At 35.3% G+C, this 20,540-nt stretch overlaps 1 protein-coding gene across 1 annotated transcript in view; it reads right to left on the bottom strand.

Moving 5' to 3' along the window:
* LOC142342711 (F-box and WD repeat domain-containing 11-B-like) overlaps positions 1 to 20,540 on the bottom strand; it is a 192,004-nt gene that overhangs the window by 37,119 nt on the left and 134,345 nt on the right. The window contains exons 3-6 of the mRNA XM_075394228.1: positions 11,873 to 12,098; positions 11,156 to 11,433; positions 10,419 to 10,609; positions 2,454 to 2,625 (exon numbers count right to left, since the gene is read on the bottom strand). Of these exons, the coding sequence (XP_075250343.1) occupies positions 2,454 to 2,625; positions 10,419 to 10,609; positions 11,156 to 11,433; positions 11,873 to 12,098 (867 nt within the window). The remainder of the gene's footprint in view (positions 1 to 2,453; positions 2,626 to 10,418; positions 10,610 to 11,155; positions 11,434 to 11,872; positions 12,099 to 20,540) is intronic.

The raw sequence follows: 20,540 nt of genomic DNA, 5'->3' as shown, positions 1-20,540 counted from the left end.
AAAAATTTTGCAGTAAACTATTAGCAAATAGTTTACTTTAATACACCAGTCCTTTAATACACCACTAGACTTTTTGGGTTAGCTTCGGACTGTCATTTTTATGAGACACATAAGCTCTATAAGGAGAAAGCCCTAATAGGGCTTTCCGAAATTAGGATCTTTTCCGTTTGTGCCCCCTCAGCTTAGAGGGCGCATATTATTTGCACCCCCAGATGCACGTGCAAAATTTGGTGGGGCACAAACGGAAAAGATCCCAAAATTAATATTCGAAATCAAAAACTCTAATATTCAAGAATTAGGGCATATGTTTGGCACTACTTAGATGCACACCATTGACCTTTAATAAGTAAATGTTCATAAAATTTAGAGTTTCATAAGAAGTGAGCTCAGAAGTCATCTTTTTTAAGTGAGGTAAGTCATTGAAAAAGTCAGTTCCAAGAAGTCACGGTAAGACGAAACAAAAATCTGTTAGACGAAGTAAAAAAAATTTAGGAGCGCTATAATAGCCACCTAGAAATGAGGACGCGGCTGTTAATTACGTCTGGCAAAAGACCTTTACCAACTTTTACAAACCTCAATTTCAGACTGGTCCAACAAAAAATCCGAAAAGACAAAAAATTGCAACATTTTGCGCTCAAAAACTTCTGAAAATGACCTGTTAACCTTGAATTACGGCCTTCCCAGTAGCTTCACCACTCTAAGTACTTGGAGAACTAATAAACGCGGCTAATGGCGTCTAATGAAACCTGATGCCAGCTGAGCTTTACCAGTTTATCCCATTTTGAAAGCTCAAAGTCATGAAAAATGTGCGAAAACATCTTACAAAAATAAAAAAAGACAGAGCACCAATACAATCCAATTCTTGGATTGTAATAGGAGCGCTATAATAGCCGGCTGAGAAGATGAGGGCGGCTATTAAAAAATTAAGAGATTGAAATTGACAGAACAAGTGTACTTATTTGATGCGTAGATTCTTCATATTTGGTTAGATTCTCAAATTACACTTAATTCAGCTTCAAAACTGAAGGATCGTAAGTATAATACTAATACCTGCTAGCAGTCGCTTTAATGAACTTTGATAACCTAATGTACTATGACTGAATGACCGAGCTTTATATGATCATCCCGTTTCTCTTGATTTTGCTCTTTTGACCCAAATTCACTAAATTAAGTAATTCAATACGAATTTTAAAAAACATAGCAGAACTTTAATTTTAAACGAATTTTAAAAAACTGACGTTCAATTCGAAGAATTTTCATTGACTTAACAAAAAACTAGACCTAGAACAGAGTATGAGTGCATTGGGAAAACCATTTCCAAAAAAAAATCAGATCAAAATAAACAAATAAAAAATCGATGTCAAAATGCCGCATGTGAAAAAACCACTAGCGAGAAAGAGAAATTTGGTTCTAAAACTTAGGCCTAGTATGAACTCTGAATGGATTGGGAAAACCATTTAGATAAAAATCCGATCCAAAAAATCGAAAACAGTGAAAACCAAAGTGAACTTGCCACATGTGAACAAAATAACCACTAGCGAGAAAGCGAATTTTTGTTCAAACACCGTTTTCTCACTCTACTTTAAAATTAGAGTGAAAAAATTTCACGCCACAAAACCACTCGCTTTTTCGCTCTACTTCCTGTTTCGGCGTGACCAAAATCACTACTCCAATTTGACTTCAAAAATCATGAAAATGTGTGAACAGATCTTTAAAAAAAGAGAGCGCCCCAATGCAATTCAAATTCTTTGATTTGTAAAAAGGGGAGCGCCTAAATAATAGCCGTCGAGAGGCTGATGGCGGCTATTAACAAAACCGACAAATGTCGGATGAGTTGCTCCCGAACGACAGACATGGGCTCAATTCTCTTTTAGCCTGCTCGAAGAACATCAATTGAGATTATGCATATCATGCAAAAATATGACAGTTGAGACGAAAAAAATTCAAACAATATTTTCTGAGAATCAAATTAGCTAACGTTCCGACTTTCTTTAAACTTCAAAAAATTCGGGTTCGTCTGAACACTAGGGAAGCTTTTAGGCAGCCTTAGGTAAATTTGACATTAACACAAAAGATTCATCACTTTCTAACTGCACTATGCAACCAACTTTTCATGCGTAATTGCATGAGAATGAAGAGAACTGCTTAAAGCACATTAAAAGCAGATTCTATGTATCATTTTGTGATAACAGTGCATGTTACACATTAAAACAAGTCTCTTTCTCACGGCACCTATTGCTCAAAATATTCTCTCAATTATAGAACTTTAAGACCTTTTTATCTCTGTTATCTCAGAGGTTATCTTTTAATTAATTAACTGGTGGATGTCGCTTTAAAGAGACGCTTGAACGAGCCGAGCAACGCGAAAGCATAGATGTGAGGGACCCTTTACCTTTAACCTATTAATTGTGGTAATAATTGGTGCACAGTGGTGGTGACAGTGAGGGAAATACCTTTGAGCAGGTGACCATCATTCCGTCATCAAATCTAAGATGTAGGACAGCTTCGCAGTGGTGTATGAGTGTATTCACCATCTCCCCCGTTGACACGTTCCACACACGCACTGTTGAGTCAGATGAGCCGGTGATTATTACTTGGTCGTCGTATTGCAGACACAGCACCGAGCTAAACAACAAACGACAAATTCGTAATCGGTCGATAGTTTTCTGAGCGCACTTGACTTCGGTAAATTTAGTTACGCAAATCCCGTTATGCTATATGCAACATCCCTAAACAAATTATTACTATATTGACAATCACAGCTTTAATCGGGCTACGATAATAGTAGACATCATAAATAATGAAAAGAAAAAATTTCTTTAAGATAACTCGGAATTCATAGCTTCGGAATTCGTACTCCTAGAAATCAATGAGTTTCTCTTGTTCCAATTTCACAGTAACGATTGATGAATAAAACGAATAAAATTTCAGTTGATTTGTTTTCTAGGAGTACGAACCATCTGGCCGTCCATTTGACAACCAAGAATTCAGTTTGATCTTCCAGACAACAATTTCAATTTAATTGAACATGAAGGAAAATTTTTGACGATTAAATGGCGCTCAAAAGTACTACTTTTTATTGGAAAAATTTTCCATGCTAACCCCATTGAGCTTGAACCTAACAATTTTTACAGCACATGAAAATACATGATAGCAGCGTTTGCATTTTAGTCAAAACCGTTTCATAACTCACTATTTATAAACCATCGGTCGGTAGTAACATTACAAAGATTGATGATTTAAGATAAATTTATGATCAAAAGTAGTAAATTATAAAACACATGCAGCTTTTGTGACAGTTATACCGTGTATGAACAATATTGTGTATCTTGTCTAATCCAAGCTGAGAATTCACTGTCTGATAATTTGAACATCCCATTCAGAAATAGAGCCAACGAAACAAACAACAAACCAGAAATTTGACGACACGAGTTCTCAAACGTTACACAAAGCTTGAGCAGGGTCAGTAAATAGAAAGAACAAAAATACCCACATCCGTTCTGACGATAAGTACTTTTTGATCTCTTCTATTTGGCCGCCTACAAATGAGTATATTTAATGGCATCAACACTTTCTGCCGCTATTTATTGGAAACCTCTAATTGGGGGTGTATGTTTCGACTGGATGTAACCTCAGTTTTCAGAGACCCACAGACACGACCTTCATAAACCAAAGGCGAAACAATGAGGCCTTATTTGGACTCGGTAATTAGTTATAATTGAAATCTTGGCTCCGACTATTTCACCTTGAAAATAAAATACCTAAAAAATATGAGACGAGACGGTTTAAAGGACTGAATTGAAGGATGATAGCAAAATATTTATTTTTTCAAAACCCATTTAATATGCTCCTGCTACTCAATCTAATCATTAACAAATGCTCATCAAAAACTATGTGGATACCGAGGACCAAAAACCACTTCACCAATAAAAAAAAAAGTTGAAGACAAGACTTGAAACAAGTAAACATAAATACTTACAACGGTGAACTGACAAGCAAGCTACAAAATAATTCAGGCCTACTTTGTCTTGGAACCCCAGCTTCGAGGGTGTAAACGTTCTGTTTATTTTATTATTTAGTAAGGAGCTATATAACAACACATTGTAATCTTGGGTCATGTCGCAAGAGGGTGCTCTTTACGTATTTTATCAACCAGAACATGTAAGGGTAAGCACGATTCAGTTGTAATTTTCGTTCTTCAACAGTTCTGAATGGGTAAAAAATGGCATGAAACCGTTTCAAGATGGCATGAAACCAAGTAAAACAAAAGACTCCACCTTTAGCACGTATTAATTAAAGAACTACACAAAAATGTACTATAAATCAAGTGTTGAATAATCCAATCACACAAGGCGGCTTGGTAATGTAGGGGCGCACAATGTTCTGACCCCTCTCATTCCCACTGAGGGACAGGGACAGGCATCACATAGAAGACAGGGTGAAAGAAAAAATTCAAAAAAAGGTTAATTGCAAAACAAAACATAAGCCAGGAGATTGCCGGAATAGCTGCGAAAGAAGAGACTTGCGTGCCGTATAATAGAGATGGAAACAGATACAAGTTGGCGCCACTCAAAAAGCTATGTAGAAAACATTCAGCGATAAATTAATAAAGCTTGTTAAAATTCATTGCGCAGAAGCCTTTTTCATTACGGACCTTTATTAATTATAGTTCCTTAGTAATTTGACCTTAAACTAATTAAAATTAAACTTAAGTTTTGAAGCGCAAAATTTAATTGAGTGGGGTAATTCACGTATGATCGACTCCTAATAACACAAATGAGCTGAAAACTCGTTGGCTCAAGAGAGTGAGAAATGACGTCAAGCGCGCAAATGCCGTTAGTGAGAGAAATCATTCAGAAAATTTGATTTTTTTCAGCTTTGGTGTGTGAACAAAAATAAAAAGGAAAAAGAGCGCCAAACGGCGGAACCAAAAACAAGGAAAAATCCCGAAACGACTCGAATAGTCGACTCCCTGAAAAATCTACAATTTAATTAAACTGTTACTAACTAAAATGGCTATCAAAACTAAAAAAAATCAGAGCAAAATTTCAAAAATAGCTCAAACCGACTGAACCAAAAAATAGAAAAAGTCAATTACTTCTGTATCTAATACAAGCAAACAATAGAACGAAAACTGTTTTACGCAAGTCGAAACATCAAACTGCTCAAGCAGCAAAGCGCAAGCTATGTTAGCCTGTCAAAAATTTGAAAAACAAATACTGAAAGAAAAAATTTACAATTTATCAACTTCAGTAATTTTTCTCAACAAAAATACTAATTAATACCATTAAATTGTTATCATTTATGACTAAACAAACTTTGCAGAGTAGTTTTCAATTAAAATCCCAATGAACACGATAAAACAAAAAAACCCAAAAAATTTATCAAGTCAGAAATTAATCATGAAAAGTATTTAGCAGAAAGACCAATACTAAAAATCAAAAAATCTTAAATTACCAAAAACTAGCCCTATGAATAATCCCACAAAAAACTTTCAATCAAAAAAATTGACAGACATTATAAAAAATATAAAACTAATAAGTAACTTTTGAAATAAAAATTGAAAATCAAAGAGAAAATTCTAAAAAATCAAAGAGCAAATTCTAATTAAAAATCAAATCGAAAACAATTGAAGCAGAAAAAACGTGGATTTTCCATTATTTAGCATTCGCGGCTAACAAACTGGCGTTCTCATCTTTCTGTTTCAGAAAGAAGTGAGAACAGTTCGTTTTCGAAACAAAAACAATTTGAAAAAAAAAGAGTTGAATTTTTTCTCAATTTCTAACTGAAAACTTCAATTAATAAAACTCTTAAAACCCTGACGGTGCACGTGAAGAGCTTTTTAAGGAGTTTTAATAGTAGTTAACTAAAAAACACAAACAAAAACTAATAAACTTGGACGAAAAGCGCAAAAATTAGATTAGCTTTACAATTTTATAACAAGAAAATCTACCAACAAAGAGAGTCATTCAATTCATAAATTATCAAAAGGACGTTGCCATATTTACTAAGCTCTTAGAAAAAGTCCCCTCAAAGCTTCAAAAATAACGAAATTAATGGAAAAAGCAACAAAATGACAAACTTAGAAACATGTGCCACTTTTGCGCTTGAAACGAACTATTAGGCGTGCAAAAAATTTCTCGTGTCCATTGCAGAAGGTTACATATTTTTGCAGCATCAATGACTTATTTCTACAATAAACCAATTCACAAAACAAATGCGGCAAATGGATGAAAACACGGTTTAAAACTGTCATCTATATTCGCCATTCTCTCAAAATTTTTTTCAAAGTCGAAAAGTCGTTCACTCAACGCAGCGCATGATCAAATAACTTCGCTCGCTCAGAAAAAATTAATGCACACGCCAATTTCACTCATTTTCGCTTTTATGTCAAAACGCCGTCTGAACAAAAAGTACTTCCGGTTAAAAAAATCTTCTGAAATTCAATACTCGAGTCGTAAAAAAACCAAGAGCACCGCAATTTATCTCCGCTCTGCTTAAAACTTCGCAGCTATAACCAAAAAACCTGAGAAATTTCACCGTAAAACTCTTATAAATCAGCAATTTGGAATTGACATTCATGCAAATCAGTTAACAAATGGCAGTGTGGCAGGTGTCTTCAAATGGTCTTCTTTTGAATTGTTTTCAGCTTGATAATTAAAAAACATTCATAAGAATCTCAATGAAATCTCTCAATGTGGATCAAAGATAGTGTCAAAACTGCCGAAAAAACATTAAAATTTTCTATCAAATTGAACATAGCCGGCAGATTGCGGGCAAATAGCCGCCGTTGATGCGCTTGATGCACATTGGGATTGAAACGCAAAACAAAGAAAAAAAGAAGAGAAATTGACTGATTGCGTTTTTTTCAGCTCCAAAAAGTGTTCTAATTTGGCGTGCAGTTACAGTTAGATTCTAAGACTATACTTAATTCAACTTCTTAAATGACAGCTAATAAACTTGACATTGATAACAGCTAGCAAACACTCTAATGCACTTTGATAACCTAATTCTCAAGGACTTCATGACCGGGCTTTATCAGTTTATCCCGTCTCCTTTGATTTTGCACTTTTGACTTTGACCGTATTTACTATATTGTATAATCCAATGCATGAAAGAATTTCAAATCTATTCAGTTGAAACAGTGAGTGAGGCGAATCTGAAGACGAACGTGAAAATCGTTTCTTATATAAAACGAAAAACAAGATCAAAAGGTAAAGCGAATTAAAAAACACAGCAGGACAAGTCCTGACGTACAATTCAAAGAATTTTTAATGACTAAACAAATAACTAGACCTAGAAAAGACTGTGAGTGCATTGGGAAATCTATTTCTAAAGATACTGTAAAAATCAAAGTGAAATTGCCGCATGTGAGCAAAAAACCACTAGCGAGAAAGCGAATTTTTTTTCAAACATCGTTTTCTCACTCAGCTTTAAAATTAGAAATAAAAAGTTTTACGCAACAAAACCACTCGCTTTTTCGCTACAATTCCTGTTTCGGCGTGACCAAAATCACTACTCCAATTTGACTTCAAAAATCATGAAAATGTGTCAACAGATCTTGAAAAAAAAAGATAGCGCCCGACCCAATACAATTCAAATCCTTTGAATTGTAAAAAAAGGAGAGCGCCTAAATAATAGCAATTTGAGAGGCTGACGGCGGCTATTAATAAATCTGAAAAAGGCAAGCATTAGGGGAAAATTCTGCAGAAACCAGTAATGTTTCAAAATGGCCTCTGAAATTGGCAAAGTAAACAAACACCAAAGAAACACTAGAGACGGATTAAAATAATTGTTATAATTAACGAATTCTACGCATTTGAAAGCCTTGACAATTACTAAAAAATATCCGTGGTCTGTGTGTGCATTTTGAGGAAGACAACGAAGATGCACGGTATTATACACATTTTGTTCACGTGCAAAAACATTCCGAAAAAAGTGGTAATCAGAGATAGAATGTTTTCACAGCAATAAAAAACATTTGTGTATATATAAATTTTATCCGAACTTTTGCAAGATATTGTTAATAATGTGACTGATAATTAATCGATTGGACGTGTAAACACAAATTTTGATGGCGACTTGAAAAATAGCTACAAATATCGCAAGCTTAAAAGATTGCTTTACTCGTAATGAGCAAAAAAATTGCTGAAAAACATTTAATTTAGCGAAAGACGAAGAAATTCACGCCAGATCTTTCTACAAGAAAATTTAAGTACAAATAGCCCTGTTTTTAGCTTACAAAGAACGTTTCAGCAATATTTACTGAAATTCTTTTCATAAATTTGATCGACATAGCTGGCAGATTGCCAGAAAATAGCCGCAAACGCTTTGTAGATCTGCAGTCTCAAAAAACAGGAAAAGAAACAGACAAAAAACATCTCTAAGCGGTGAGATGCTATATTTTGATTGAGAATCTATTTAATTTATTGCCGCTTCTGTTATCTGCTCTCAACTTCATAACCTTCATTTAGAGTGACACACTCACTTGACCTTATCTCCTTGAATTAAAGTTGGAAAAAGTCCATTTTAAAGTGAGGACGCACGCACTTTGGTCAAAATTGCGTGAGCGAATGAACAAAAAGCAGATTAGAAGTCGGTGTGATGTCATATGGTCGTAACAAAAAACGCGACGATGAAATGAAAAAAACCAAGAGAAGGCCAATAACAGCCCCAGCTATCGCTGTGCGCCTATTAACAAACAAAGAAAAATTGGGCAAAAATAGCAAAAAACGGATTAGCTTGTGAACATTTTTATCAACAAAAAAGACCTCACGTCCAAAAGAGTTGTTCAACGCATGAATTGGTTAAAGAAAGTTGCCATATACACTGATTTTTCAGAAAAGTACGATCAGGGTCAAAAAATGAAGAAATTAATAAAAAATTAAAAATTAACTAAAAAATTGAGAAAATTGTGCCTATTTTACACTAAATAAGAATTATTAGACTCTGCAAAAGCTTTTTGGTATCAATTTCGGGAAGCTACATATTATTGCAGCATCATTCGAAAACAATTTATGCAAAAAACTAAATTATATGTTTATAAAATTGAGCCAAATGGAAGAAAAACGGCTAAAAACGGTTATCTATATGCGGCATTCTGCCAAAAAAAAATTCAAAGTCAAAAAGTCATTCAGTGATCGAAGTCCATGATCAGAAAACTTCTATCACTCAGATAAAACTAGTTCACACGTCAATTTTACTCTTTCGCTTTTAGGTGAAAACGCCGTCTGAACGAATAGTACTTCCTGTAAAAAAAACCTTAAGAAAACCAATACTCCTCTTCAAGCTGTAAACATGCCCGGCAGATTTCCAAAAAATAGCCACTGTTGATCTAAAAACCACGATTGGGATTGAAAGAAGAGAAAAAATAATGAAAAAAAAAGATTTTTGAAGAAAAATTTTTAAGTGCGAACTATTTTGATGTCATTTTGTAGTTGAACATAATCCTGTTTCATAGTGAGACGATACAGGAGCTAGTATCAATACGAATTAGCATTAGAGATGGTAATTTAGACTTATAAGAAGCAAGTTCGAGAAACAGGCATCTAAAACTGAGTTTATCCCGTTTCAATTTCTAATTCCGTTTTTTGATACTGACTGAGTTCATTTTGAATTGCTTTGCTGAGCAACTGCTGTCTAAAAACATTTTTAGCAGAATAAGAGAAGTTAAACTAGCCTAGAGAAGTGAAAAAGATTTTACGCAAAAAGTGGAACAAGCTGTGAACTAAGGTAAAGCGAAAAAAAAACTTATTTGACGAAGTAAAAAACATAGCAGGACAAGTCCTGACGTACAATTCAGAGAATTTTTATTATTGACTAAGCAAAAAACTAGACCTAGAACGCACTATGAGTGAATTGGGAAAATCATTTAAAAAAACTGATAAAAACAGAAAATCAATGTCAAAATGCCGCATGTGGACAGAAAACCACTAGCAAGAAACAGAAATTTGGTTGAAACAAAAAACTATGACTAAAATGAACTATGGATGGATTGGGAAAACAAGAAAAAAACCCGATCCAAAAAATCGAAAAAACAGTAAATATCAAAGTAGTGAAATTGCCGCATGTGAACAAAAAAACCACTAGCGAGAAAGCGAATTTTTGTTCAAACACCGTTTTCTCACTCTACTTTAAAATTAGAGCGAAAAACTCTCATGCCACATAACCACTCGCTTTATCGCTACGCTTCATATTTCGGCGTGACCAAAATCATTACTCCAATTTGACTCCAAAAATAATGAAAATGTGTGAACAGATCTTAAAAAAAAACAACGCCCCAATACAATTCAAATTCTTTGGAGCGCTATAGTAGCCAGCTATCAGTGCGCGGCTATTAAAAATGGCAAAAGCGGCTCTAATTTTGCGCCAGTTTCTAGATAAGGTTTTTGAAAAGTAAGCCAAAGACTGTGACTGACCCTGTGTGTCCCTGAAGGACTCTGATGCACTCGAGGGTTTTCCTGTCCCACACTTTGATGGTGTTGTCTCTCAGGCCACTCACTATCTTCTCATCGTCATACTGCAGACAGTACACACCCTTGCTCTGTTCGCTTCGACACAGAATCTTGTTAGATTGGCAATTGCCGAACTTCCAGTTCTCTTCAATATTCTGAAACGCATAAACAATCTTAGGTTGCATCTCAGATATTGGAGGTCAAGGAATTCTAATCAACAGTTATAAACAGTTGATAATCTTGGTTCCATAACCACGATTATAAACTGTTTAAGATTAAACGACGTAGGGATAAAAAACAAATTCAATGACAGCATTGCATTTTACAAATACGGCCGGGCATTTACAGCCCTTTTACAAATACGGCCGGGTATTTACAGCCCGCACTCCGCCTATCTCTCTAATTTGGTAGCTTAATAGCAACAAACGATACTTAAATTGTCGTTAGAAAAATCACTTTTGCAGCTCAATTTGAATATAATTTACTCTAATTCTGTGAAAAACTATTATACAGCTTAACGAAATTTGGTTAAGACAACTTAATTTTTAACATTAAGTTCTCATTTTCAATAGCATACTTGGAGGCTTCTGTACATAAAGAACTTAAGCATTGCTTTCCCTTATCTCACTCCAGCCTATTCAGGACTGAAACAGCTATCAATGTTTAAATTAGCTTTAAAAAGTCACGTGAACAGATCTAACTCTGATATCTCTGATGATGGTGGGGTATAGTGTTCTGTAAGACTGGTGAGGCAGGATGCTGTCGGGTGAGTGTTTGAAGAGGGCCTTGATCCAGCCCCTCCTGTTTGCCAACCCCCTCCACAGTGGGTGCATGCGCACATTGCGTTCGATGAGCTTACGCCACAACATGCCATCTGCTATTACACGTTGCCATTCCCGACATACGACCTCTGCTTTGGCCAGGGAATGCGAGTCAAGATATGCCAATATGTTTTCTGCAATTTGGTGCAAACCTCTTGCTGCAACATACACTTGCAGTTAATCACCATGCATCACAAAACGGAAAAATAATTAATAAGATTCATTCTATCACATTCCAGTGGTCACCCAATTAGAACTTCGTCACCCAAAGAATAGTTTTTTAAAGGAATACTAAATTTCAGTGAACTGGAAGGCCGGAAAGCTAAGCTGAAAATATCCACAAATACGTTGGCAATAGTTTGTTTCGCCTGTTGAGATATGGTACCAGCCATTACGATTAATATCCAGCATTAAAAAGTATAAAAATTTATTTTGACGGATAAACTCTACCCATGTACGGTTCAAACCTCAAACGAGTCGAGTAAAAGTAATGACTGCTGCCAGTAAAGTTAAGAACAGCTACTCGCATTGGGTTGAGAATGGGGAGAATTTTGAATTAGAACAAGACAAACTTGGTGACGAAAACGATTTTTTTACCTGGCAAGGCTGAAATAAAATCTCTTTGCAGTAAAGGCTGAAGATGCTGGTCGATTTGACCATGCTGGATTTGGTTCATGCATTGCAACAGAGTTTGCACAAAGTCAACCTGCTGGTTGGAAGACCACCCGTGAAATGTCTGCACCAGGGAGCCCTTCTGTCTCTCAAAATCATCTTCAGATACTGAGCCTTTCTGATTAGATATGGGTTTCAGGTTTTCTTCTTTCTAAGCAATCGAAGAAAGAACGTATACAACTTCGAATTCTTCGCCATTCAATTAAAAATACGGTCCGCTGTTAAACAGAGGCTTTACCGTCCACTTTTTACACCCCCTTTTAAAAGAATTAGACTCAAGCCTCACAATTACTGAAGTTATGTTGTAGGGGAATAAGGCCTTTAGTCGAATCAATGGTTTTCCTTTAAAAAAAACAAACGTCAATTAAAAAGGTGGTCCCATCCAATTTAATTTTGTAACTTTATAAATCATGGTTCCAGATTAAGCGAATTATTGTTCCAACCGTCAATGCAATGGGGCTAGTAATTTAATACCAGTCACACTATATTTATTTGGCCAACTTTGACGGCTGGATATCATTTGCGGGGAGATATAACTCTGCCACAAATAAAAATCCGATGAAAAATTTAACCGATTTTTGAAAACACTCTTTCTCGAATTCAAATTTTTCATTTTTCTTGCTTTTTCACACAGACAGATCACTTATAATCTTTAATATTTTTCTTTTAAACACTACTCGGTCGAGTTTTGAGAAAAATTTCAGTGTCTATGGCTTTGGAATATCATTATGAGTCGGTTGGAAGATGAAAAGCATTTTCACTAATATCAAAAAATTTAAAAGCAATATTAAAAGGTTTCATTTATTCTTATTTTGTTTCTATTGCAAGAGACGTCAACGCACAAAAAACAAAGCTATCAGTTGATTTTCAACGAACAAAACTAATAGTGAACAGCAGCCACAAAATTAGCATATTTTCGAGAAAAACTGGGCAACTAAAATGGATTAACTAACTGCAATAATATTTTGAAATAAAATGAAGCGTAAAAACCCGCTTATGAGGCAAAGCTTTAAGGTGATCAACGCATGCCGTCCCAAAAAGTTGAACTCCATGCAAACTTTTATTGATATTAAACGGATCTCACGTCCTCCGTGCATCATTTCTATCAGCAATAGGATACGCTGAGCTTTTCGCTGGAAGTTTAATGGCAAAACTTATGGCAAACACTTTGTGTAGAAACCTGGGAAAGCCTTTGTCGATAATCTGCAATTTTACGTAACTTAATTTTTGTTTTCAAAATTGGAAAAATATAAAATCAGGTATTTCCAAAAATCACAATCAACATACAGAAGTAGTTTATGAGCAGCAAATAAACGCACATTTAATAGCTTCCCTTTAAAAAAATTAAATTGCAACAATTTTGCTCCTCGTTACCGCCATAGAACTGATGCAGGAGATAGGCTCCTTACCCTTATTGTTGTGATAGTTTTATTGAATGATAAAAAAAACATTTGAATGCAATTGATCATCTCTTCTATATGTAGTGTCATGCCGTTTTTTGGCGAATGTTGACGGCGCTAAGATTATTTCCTTCAGAGGTGCGAACCTAACCAGAACCCTCCAACAAAATAGAATTCAACAAAAAAATACGCACTAACTGTAATTGCTGCGTTAATAATCTTGGCACTAATGCCTCTTCAAATGGAGAAACTTATAAAATGACCAACAGTACTAATATAACTGCTACAAACTTCGTTTGAGAGCAATTAATAAAGAGTCATTGACAAATTTCATCCTCGTTTCATGTTTGTCATAAAAACTAGTGGGTCAACAAATAATCTTTTTTCAATAAGCAATCAAATTATTGATCTAAATCAATCTCAATTAAAAACTGTTAGCTATATTAAATTGTAAGCCAGTGCCACCAGCAGTGCGGATCAGGAAAAACCTAAAACGGTTGTATACCATTAGTTGCACACTATAAAAAAATACACACTACAATTAATTGCTGGGTTAATGATCATGACGCAGCTGCGTCAAAGAGAAACTTCAAAAATGACCAAAAAGTTACACACTATAACGTTAATGATCATGACGCAGCTGCGTTAATGAGAAACTTAAAAATGACCTACAGTACTAATATAATTGCTCCAAATTTCGTTTGAGAGCAATTAGTAAAGTCATTGACAAATTTCATCCTCGTTTCATATTCGTCCCAAAAACTATTCGGTCAACAAATAATATTTTTGGAAAACCAGGGCCACCAGCAGTGCGTTTCAGGAAAAAGGTAAAACCGTAAAATACCATTAGTTGAGAGATTCCCGTTTAGTTTTTCAAAAACCCGAAGATCGGTTTTTGCACATTCTTAGCGCGAAATAACAATCAACTAATTCTGCCACCAAACGGGTGACTTTTCTGTGTTGATTTGCAGCGTTTGAATTTACATGGCACCTAAGAATCGGAAAAATAACCCGACTAACGTCGGGCGAATTGCTCTTCAAAAACAGAAGGAACTATGTAATTCAGAAATTAGCCTAGATAATTTTTAAACGTGCAAAAATTCCGACAAAAGAGGGGGTTCAACCCCTCGACCTCAGGTTTAAAATACTGAAGCAATGACCACTCAGCTATCAGGGCCTTGTGCTTACTTATATTACAATCGCTTTTGTCAGCGACAAACATTATTTCTGAATAAGAGCAATTGAAGTCACGCAAAATTCAAGAAGTCAAGCGCGGAAAAGTCACTCGGAAGTGAAATTACAAGAATATTCTCGAAAAAGATCACAAAATAATTTCGCAAAAAAACACACGTTTACAAAAATCACTTAAAATTTCGTTCGAGAGCAATAAACATCTGCAAATTGTGGTGGACCCTTATTTACAAAGTAAAACTAAGTTTTACAAGTTGCAGAAAATTGTAATGTGTTCGCGAATCAGTCGAGTGCACGCTAAAAAAGATTGCCAAGCGCCGTTAACAAGCGGGAGGCATTATTCTCTATTTTTCGTTTGCTATGTCAACGACGTATTTTGTGACCCAATCAACAAAATCTCATAAACTTTACAGTAAATTAGAATTATTTTTATTATTTACCAAAACAATTGTTTTCCGAACGTTCTTTCATGCCAATTGGAACAAAACCCTACTTAGCATTAAATGCATCAGTAATTTCAGATTGTCAACGAAATAAACAGAACGACAAATTACAAACTTAGCATTTTTTCAATACAACGCACGCCAAAATTTTGCTATTCTATGAAATAGACTTATCACTCTCAAGTGTCCAATAAAAACAATTTTATAATCAATTACGGCAAATTCTTACAAAAATCACAAGAAAGAAAAGCTCAAAGAAAATAAAAACCTTCAGAACAATTGCTAAAAAAACTACCGCAGCGGATCTCATCACAATCTGCAGATTGCCCTTTCACTTTTGAAAAGATGAGCAAAGATTTAAGGTCTTGAAAAGGAAGTTTTCATGTGGTCATTTTTAAATTAGAAAATTCTACTGAGCAATTCAAAATGATTAAGCTGAATTTTTTTCAGCACGAGAATGAACACCGTGAAATCCCTTTTACGATGAAAAACTTCGAGGTTACCTAAGAATGTGGTCCCAATAAAGCTCTAGAAATATAACTTTCCCAACATTTTTTCCCGTGAAGTCTATAAAAGTTTCTTTAACGATATTTTCCGCACAGAAGATCTCAGACAAAGAAAAAGAAACAGTGGTGGCTTTTGCTTATAAATATTCATGCTTATCAATAATGTTCACAGATTCATCAAAGAGCGTAACCGCTCCAAATTTTTTTAAAACGAGAAGTCCATCACTTCGCTCAGACATTCTCGGGCATTAAAAATGCGATTACTCTTCTTTTAAAAATAATTGATTGAATGTTGGAAATATGCAAGTGAAATAGATACCAAACATTGAAAAAAGCGGAGTTATAGATTCGAGGATGCTTATGGATCCAAAAACCTGAACAGACGAGTATACAAGTAAGGTTATTTTTTAAATTTCACTAGCCCTGACAAAACCAAAAAGAGAAATCAAGCTAAATCAATTTCTCGAGCAGAAAAAAGTAATTTTATAAAGCAAAGGCCAAACTTTGCCAAACCCAAAAAAAAGAGATTGACGATGAAAAGCACAATTTTCTGATGAAAAGACTTCTCAAAAAACATACAAAAATTGAGAAATTTTCAATAGAAATCATTAAGAAAACACGAAAATTAATAGCAAAATCAAAATGTTTTCGAAGAACACGTAACAGTATTATATCAAAATCTTAAACAATTTCATAGCGTTCATTGCTAAACAATAAGCCCAGAAAAAACTGAAAACGTTTTGTGAAAAATAGTAGTGTTAAAAATATCAAACCCAATCAACTCATGTTGTCAAAAATTATACTTAGGGTTTCGACCGAAATAATACAACAGCTTTGTTGGAAAACAAACCCAAAATTTTTTGACAATTAGTGACGTCAGCCTTAATAAAAAAGGCAAATATATATCAAAACCGTTGACCAATTAATATCACCTAATATTTGAAAGCAGGGAGCATTGTTTCCCAATTGGACTAAACGAGAAAATGAAAAAACCAAGGGATATGAAAAACATCAACTGAAGGTAAGATTCAAAATATAGAAATTACTATAGATGTCAGCAAATAAGGGATCAGCCAGTACATAATATAAGGCATTAACTGAAAACGCTAATTAAACCTAAAATGCCACATTCTAGAGTTGATGAGATCTACTTTTTATTTAGATTGCAATCATTTTTTGAGACTCCAGAAAGACCAACAACTATGGCAAAACTCAATATTTGCGGTTTTTTTCTAACACCCAAATATAATCCAAACGCGATTTTTTGTCGACAGCGCAATGAACCCAAAGTTAATTGATAGTTTTGCTTGATAGAAGAGGTTCAACTGACCCTTGTATCAGTTTGTGAAGATTTACTGACCAGGTTATGGGCAGTGCTCATGAGAAATAATAGTGGTTCAAGCTTAAAAAATAACTATTTATTCTGAGTGGACGATCTGACGCAAAAAAGGTTAAATTATGAGAACATAGCTGGTAGATTGCCAGAAAATAGCCACAATAGCTTCGTAGATCTGCAGTTTCAAAGAGATAGTAAAAGAAAGACGAAAAGAACAGACATTTTTCATTAATGCTGACGGGTTACATTTTGATTATTAATCTATATAACTTATTGCTGCTCTTAAATAACCTTCAATCAGAGTGACATACACTCACTTGACATTATCTCTTTGAATTCCGTTCAATAAAATGATGATGATGATGTGTGTTTCGCTCTTCTGAGCAGGAACTTATTGAGCTGCGGGTTCCCAGCTCTCTTAAGTCCCTCTGTCGCAGTTGTGTGTTCAGTCGCAGTAGTTGTTGTCTTTGGTTGTGGCCTTATTCATTGGGTGGCATGTCGAAGTCTAGATCGTCTTGCTCGTTGCGTTCAGGCGGCACTTTGAGGAGCTTGCGGAGTAGATTAGAGTAGTGGTGGTCTTGTCTGTCTTTGCATTCTTGGCGGAAATCGCTTCGGGAGAAGTCAGTGTACAGGATGGTCTTGGCATGAATCACGGCATCGGCTACAATTTGGGTGGCAGTTGCGAGGATTTCAGAGAGGTCTCTCAATGTGATGCGCCGGTTTGCTGACAGCTCCTCCTGATATTTGCTGCAGCCCTTGTAGCTGGCAGCGTGGTTTCCATTGCAGTTGACGCACTTGGGTTTAGCTCTAGGGACAGTGCATTCGGCTAGATTGTGATTGCCTCAACATCTGATGCACCTAGCTTCTTGGGTACATGCGTTCGCCTTGTGACCGAAGCCTTGGCACCGATAACACTGGGAGGAGGAGGAGAGGGCTGGGTTTGTCTTGACTCCTGACATCGGTGATGGGTGAGCCCGATCATCAGGCCGCGGTCGATCAGAAGGGTCTTCGTGGTCTCGCATCTTGTGAAGGCTCTCAATAGCCGGGTTGGTGCTTGGGTAGCTCGGCTTCTGATTCGCACTAGGCTTATCTTCGCCGGATAGGTTTTGTTGATTGCAGCCCCGACCTCGTCCAGGTTCTTGTCCAGCCCTACTTCAACTATCACAAAGCTATGGTCCTTAGCGTGCTTGTTGCTATAGGTGGAAGACAAAGCTTCCGGACGCGCGCTTTGGATAGCGGAGAGGGCCTTCATGAACAGGGTGTCGCTTGGCTTTGGCCTCTTTGCAGCTGGCGTTGAAGTTGCTTCTTGTTGCATCTTGTAGATGGGTTGTAGAAGTTTGGGTTGTAGTAGTTGTGTTGGGTTTTATTCCATTCAATAAAAAGTTAATTTCAACGTCAGTTTTGAGTGTAAGGTAAGTCACGTGTGACCAAAAATTTAATCACACAAATGAACCAAAGAACTCGCTCCACTAAGAGTGAAAAATGACGTCACGCACGCAATTCAGTTAAAATTGCATGAACGAATGAAAAAAAAGCAGAGTTGAAATGGTCGTGACGTCATATGGTCGTAACAAAGATCTTGACGACGAAATAAAAAAAAACATAGGACACGTTCTGAGGTACAATTCAAAGAAATTTTATTGACTAAACAAAAGACTAGACCTTATAGGGATTATGATTGAACTGGGAAAATCATTTCTAAAAAAATCAGAAAAAACAGAAAATCAAAGTTAAAATGCAGCATGTGATTAAAAGACCACTAGCCAAAAAGTGAAATTTGGCTCAAATAAAAACACTGGGCCTAGAATGAACTATGAATGGATTCGGAAAAACATTGAGAAAAAAATCCGATCCAAAAAATAAAAAGAGGAAAAATCAAAGTGAAATGGGCTTATGTGAACAAAGAAATCACTAGCAAGAAAGCGAATTTTTGTTCAAAGAACGTTTTCTCACTCTACTTTAATTAGAGTTTTACGCGGCAAAACCACTCGCTTTTTCGCTCCACTTCCTGTTTCGGCGTGATCAAGATCACTACTTCAATTTTTTTCAAAAATCATGAAAATGTGTGCAGAGATCTTAAAAAAGCCGAAAGAATTCCGGAAACGACTCAAAGTGCAAATCCACTTAAATGCCATCTAACTACTCATCAGACAAACGTGCCCATTAATTATGATTATCTTGAAAGAAAACCATAAAACAAAAAAACCCACGAAAATCGAATCTGTTAAAATATGATAAAAAATCTGATCAAATTTTGGCATAAATTGAGATTCCGAAATAACTACCAAAATTACTTCATCAAAACAATTGGTAACTACTAAAACAACTTATGAGAATTTTCTTAAAAATATTTTAAGCTGAATCATGAAAAAAAGGCTCCTACTAACAACTTGGACTAAAAAACTGGAAAAAGTTTAAAAATTTCTTAATATTACAAAAGCACATAAAACCAAAGAAAAATTCTTTTCAGCCAAAAAGGTATCCAGATGCTCGCAAAACAATAAGCAAGTCATATAAGGCCAAGAAACTTGACTAAAAACAAAAAAACGAAAAACTGCAAAAAAAAAATTCAAGAAAAATAGTTTCAATTTTTGCCATTTTTTGCCATATTTCTCAACAAAAAAATGCTTCATATCCACAAAACTGTTCTCATTTGTTATCTAAAATTTTCTCAAGTACAAGGGGTCTTTTCAATACATTGAGGCAATAAAACGAAACAATCGTTAACAAATCGCAAAAATTAGCCCAAAAATCAGCAAAATACATGAAAACCTCCGATTTAGCATAAAATTCATTCGAATTTCCAGAAACCTTCAAACCACTACCAAAACCAGCCTAAAATTAAATCAAAAACATAACCAAATCTCTTAACCAAAAAAAAAACGTGAACAAAATTTTCGGTTGCTCACAGAATTTTTTTTCACACCTCAAATTCTTGCTGTCTAGAAAACAGCGATATGAACAAAAACCCACTCTCTTTTCGCACCACTCTTCATTTTGTTCAGCAACAAAATCACTCCAAACTTTTTCTCGTGTTTCATTTCCTGCTTCAAAATTCAGTCCAATAAAATTGATTAAAAAAGGACTTCTCCAATACTCCTCTTCGCGTCGTAAAAAAAGACAGCGCCCCAATACAACTCAATTTCTTTGAATTGTAAAAAACCAAGAAAAGGCCAATAAAAATATTGAAGCAGAAGATTCAAGAAAATTTGCAGACTTTTTTCCGTTTTCTCAGACAAAATTTTCATCCAGTACCTTATTCATCCCACAGGCCACATGCCATTACACAGTAAATTATTGTAAAATTATGGCACGTGACGGTGCAAAAATAGTATGCACCTAAGAAGCTTATTGGGCGGCACCAAATGCTTCGTAACTTCTCGTAGATATTACAGAGATGAATTTGTGAAAATCAAGAAAATTTTGGTATCCATTTTGTTGTTTATCTGTGTTCAATTTCTTTTTTCTTCATTAGGATTTTTCGCTGTTTCGCGTATAGATATGTTTCAAATTTTAACTGTCGAATTACCACCTATTTCTTACTTATACATCACAAAAAACAAACATTATTTCCGTTGTAATTTTCTTTGCTTTTCTCTTGACTTGCTATTTTGCCCGGAATCACTGGGCTAATGTAAGCATAACTACAACATTTGATGCACAGTTCTTTTTACTTTACTTGAAAACTCAAACGCTTAAGACGGTGTCACCTTTTGA

This window comes from Convolutriloba macropyga, chromosome 7, assembly GCF_964194025.1.
Source record: "Convolutriloba macropyga chromosome 7, txConMacr16.3, whole genome shotgun sequence".
Lineage (NCBI taxonomy): Eukaryota > Metazoa > Xenacoelomorpha > Acoela > Convolutidae > Convolutriloba > Convolutriloba macropyga.
This window is presented reverse-complemented; position numbering and strand designations above follow the sequence as displayed.